Source organism: Helobdella robusta (genome assembly GCF_000326865.2).
Source record: "Helobdella robusta unplaced genomic scaffold HELROscaffold_67, whole genome shotgun sequence".
Lineage (NCBI taxonomy): Eukaryota > Metazoa > Annelida > Clitellata > Rhynchobdellida > Glossiphoniidae > Helobdella > Helobdella robusta.
This window is the reverse complement of record NW_008705379.1, coordinates 476,197-480,692: the sequence shown is the minus strand read 5'-3', so window position 1 is coordinate 480,692 and position 4,496 is coordinate 476,197. Positions and strand designations below refer to the sequence as shown.

General features: G+C 36.4%; 1 protein-coding gene across 1 annotated transcript in view; it reads right to left on the bottom strand.

The window, feature by feature from the left end:
- The window catches only part of HELRODRAFT_181074 (hypothetical protein), a gene marked incomplete at both ends in the record, with an annotated part of 12,801 nt that overhangs the window by 2,302 nt on the left and 6,003 nt on the right, over positions 1-4,496 (bottom strand). Inside the window, 6 exons of the mRNA XM_009030350.1 lie at positions 525-670; positions 1,061-1,171; positions 1,914-2,033; positions 2,714-2,863; positions 3,666-3,716; positions 3,940-4,194. Of these exons, the coding sequence (XP_009028598.1) occupies positions 525-670; positions 1,061-1,171; positions 1,914-2,033; positions 2,714-2,863; positions 3,666-3,716; positions 3,940-4,194 (833 nt within the window). The remainder of the gene's footprint in view (positions 1-524; positions 671-1,060; positions 1,172-1,913; positions 2,034-2,713; positions 2,864-3,665; positions 3,717-3,939; positions 4,195-4,496) is intronic.

Sequence of the window (4,496 nt, the reverse complement as noted above, 5' to 3'; positions counted from 1 at the left end):
GGCGTCATTTCTGCTCTCTCTACTATACATACACAACATTCCTAACAATCATAAGTGAAAAAATAACTTTTTCTTAAAAAAAAATAATATAAAAAATAATAACAAAATAATTACAAAAAAACATATTTTCAATAAATTTATCTTTTATTGTTATTGTTATTATTATTATTAACAACTTTCCCAAAGCAATTTCTATAAACACGTAATATCTAAGCGATAATAAATTGATATGTGTACCAAATATAAATAAACGTGTATATATATATACACACACATACATACATATATACATACATACATGTATAAATACGCATACACACACGCATAAATACACGTACATACAACAAACATCTCGTAAAAATAAACCTCTAACTCAGCATAACGACCTCCAATTCAATAACATCAACAAAACTTCTCGAACCACGATTTGAACTTTTAACACCACGACAGTATGACCTTATTGACCCAACGATAACCTGGCCTAATTAGCCGTACGACAACTTGACCCAATTAGAAATCCACACCCCCCCCCAACAACCACAACAACAAAAAAACACAAGCCAACCATTTTCGTGATATCCTCAATTTTCTGCTTCACGTCTGCGTTCCTCTCCATCTTTTCCAAAGTTTTTTTGAGGGCTCCAAGCAGCAGGGCATAGCGGGTGATTCTCTGAAAGGGCTTGCTAATGAGATCGTTCAAGGTTAGCCTGCTACACTGGGGCTGGCTTTCGGCCCACTGTGTGTGCGTGCGCGCGTGTGTGTGCGTGTATGTGTGCGTGTATGTGTGTGCGTGTATAAATGTATTTTAAATTGCATTTACATAATTTATATGGCGCGTAATTGTGGTTCTGACGAGTTTATTCAATGATGATTGCTCTGCAACGTTAATGATGGACAACAATGACCAAATTAAATAAAATCACGTAGAATTAAAATGACCGGATGACAGTGCAAGAATGATGATTATGATGATGATAATGATCTTTTTAATGACATTTATAAAAACAAACAAACGAACAAACAAATGAACGAACGAACAAACAAAGATACGCCGACATACCGTAATGAAAGTACGAAATAGCTCGTTCTCTTTCATTTTTGTCTTCAAATAGTCCCTACATTTCTCTTGATCCAAGCAATACTCGATGTACGGTTTGAAGATGGTGTCAAACTAATAATAATAATAATAAAAATAATATTAATAATAATAATAATAACAATAATAATAACAATAATAATAATAATAATTCACTAGTCGATGATCCTTATAGCAATAACAATAATTATTATTTGTGTACTTTCAATAAAAAGTACTAGGAGCATACTAAACAGTAGTAGTAGTAGAAGTTGTTATTGTTGTTGTAGTAGTAGTTGTAGTAGTAGCAGCAGTAGTAGTAGTAGTAGCAGCAGCAGCAATAGTAGTAGTAGTAGTAGTAGAAGCAGTAGTAGTAGTAACAGCAACTAAAGTAGCAGTAGTAGCAGCAGTAGTAGTCGCAAAAGTACAAATAGCATCGTTTTTAAGGAGGAATCTTGTTTTTTAACTTGATTATATATTGACAAATCATTTCATAGCTTTAAATGATCACTTATTTACACGGCTATGTAGTCACTAATTCTACTCGATTTCTTCTCTACTAATCCATAAATCTACTAGACTGCATATACAGAAGCACAGCGTAGAGAAGTTACATGTGAAAAGAACAAGTGTGTTAGAGTGAAAGAGTTGTACAAGAAGCATTTGTGCCTTCATTAAGAACTCTTTAAGTACACAGAAGAGCGTTTGTTGAAAATGCATGGAGAATGAAGGAAAGAAAAATATGAAAAAAAGAAAGAGAGAGAGAGAGGAGGAGGAGAGAGAGGAGGAGGAGAAAAAGCGTATGATTTATTATTATTATTATGGAAATGATGCTGACGACAAAACTGCCATCATTTATTCTCATTAGGTAGAGATGTCTCTGCTTAGAAGGGCATAACTTCAGTTGCGCCACGGTGGATATTAAATAATTAAGATGTCCCGTGTTAATGCTGGCTGGCTAGGCAAATGAGTGAGTGAGTGAGTGAGTGAGTGAGTGAGTGAGTGAGTGAGTGAGTGAGTGAGTGAGTGAGTGAGTGAGTGAGTGAGTGAGTGAGTGAGTGAGTGAGTGAGTGAGTGAGTGAGTGAGTGAGTGAGTGAGTGAGTATGTGTTAGGTAGGCAATCGGTAAAAAGATCAGTAAATTTTTTAAAGTGAAAAAAAATTGGATCAGAAAACATTTAAAAATGCGTTATCGTTCTTAACATACACATTAAACTAAAAAATGACATGAACGTTCATCACTCGGTCAATCAATAATAAATAATTCAATCAATCATTCAATCAATCATTCAACCAATCAATCATTCACCAAATCGATCAATCAATCATTCAATTGATAAATCAGTCAATCTTCTAGTTACAAGACTAAATTTAAACCATATCAACCGAAGCGCTAAATGCTGACAGAAGAAAAACAAAATATTCACACACGCTTTTCATATTAAACACAACATTTCCCACAAAACACATATCTCCCTCTCACACATACACACGTACATACACACACAAAGAGAGAAAGAGAGAAAGTGAGAGAGAGAGAGAGAGAGAGAGAGAGAGAGAAAGACTACATACAAACCTTGCATACCACAAACACACACACACACTACACACACTCGACACGACGCCAAAAACAACTAACGATTCCAAATCCGGATTTGAGTAGGCAGAAATTGAGTTGCTCCCGTTTTTGTCGACTATCCTTCAGCAGTTGGATCATGTGACAACTCCAGAAATGGTTCGTGGCGTTGAAGACCTCGTAAATGTTGCTGAAAACTTTGTCAATTTCAATCTGTCGGTCGAGTATTCGCTTCGTGTTTGAGCCGTGCGGTGTCGGATCGTGTGGGTGGTTGGTGTGGTTGGTGTGGTGTTGTGTGTCTTCTGCTACATCAATGTTAAAATCTACTTACAATGATGTTGCAGATGAAAATAACAAAATGTTATTATAAGTAGCTAGAATATTTCATAATCAGGTATGTCCACCAAAGTACTTACAAAAGCATCGAACCACACAGAAGCATTCGATTCGACGAGTACTTGCTACAGTATTTGATCCGACAAGTTCTACTTATGTACTTACGTAAGTAAGATTGCAGTGCTTATTAACTGGATTCAACGAACCAACAACTCTTGCCAGAGGCTATTAATTTTACTTATATAAGCTTCCTTTCAAATGTAACATCAGGTCAGTCAAGCAGTATTCTAGTACTAGAGTACTACATCTGCACTTAGTGTACATGTTGGTTTTTAATGTACTTTCTTTGTAATTGTACGTCTTTATGAGTTTCTTGTGTATGGTATTTACATTACATTTAGTGAGTTAGTTGGTTCGTGTTGTATCGCATTGCTGCAATCTAATTAATTCCCTCGTAACAAGCTTTTGTTTGCTGGTGACTATGTAGTCGCGTGTATGTGTGTGTACGTGCGTGTGTGTGTGTGCGTGTGCGGTGTGTGTGTGTGTGTGTGTGTGCGGCGTGAAAATAAGAATAAACCGAATTTAAGAAAGAATTAAAATTGAAATAAATTTTGATAAATTGTACTGAAGTAAATTTTACTCAAACTAAATTTAATTTAAATTAAGATAATGAACAAACCTCAGTGAGAAGTTGGTTGGACTGCAAGTGTATCAGACAGCTGTAAAAAAGCTGTACGTACAAGTTTCATGAATGAATAGATGAATGAAGGAATGAAAGAATGAATAAACGAATGAGTGAATGAATGAACGAAGAAATGAATCAGTGAAGAAATAAATAAAAGATTAATTGAATGAATGAACGAATGAATGAACGAATGACGAAACAACTCAACCGATAAATGACTAAATAATTCCAAAAAACTCCCCAAAACCCCCCCCCAAACCCAACTAACATCAATGATGACTTTGAGCTTGCGGATATACTCTACCTCGGTCGTCAACATCTCCCATATAACTTCCTGCTGATCGCGCTCCCTCTTGTTAAACTTCTCATGACCAACAACAATGTCCGTCCAGTGACTCTCCATGTAGAGGCTGTTGGGGTTGAACTTGAGTCGTCCCCTGGTGATAGAATCGGGTAGGTGGGGCAGGGAGACGAGTGTGTAGGTGGTCAGGAAGTCATTCAGTTGGTCCGTTTTGTCTTGGCTCTGCTTCCATTTTCAGTTAGAAGAATTACATTTAGCGAAATTAATTTTAATCGCAATGGTGATGAAGATGATGATGATGATGGTGGTGTCCTGGTGTGGAAATGATGATGATGATGGGGGTGCCCTGGTGATGAGGATGATGATGATCGTGATGGTAATGACGATAATGATGATCGTGATGGTGGTGATGATGATAATGGTGAGGAAGATGATAATGGTCATGTCTTGATGATGATGATGGTGATGAAGATGATGATGGTCATGTCTTGATGATGATGATGAAGAAGAAGATGATGATGATA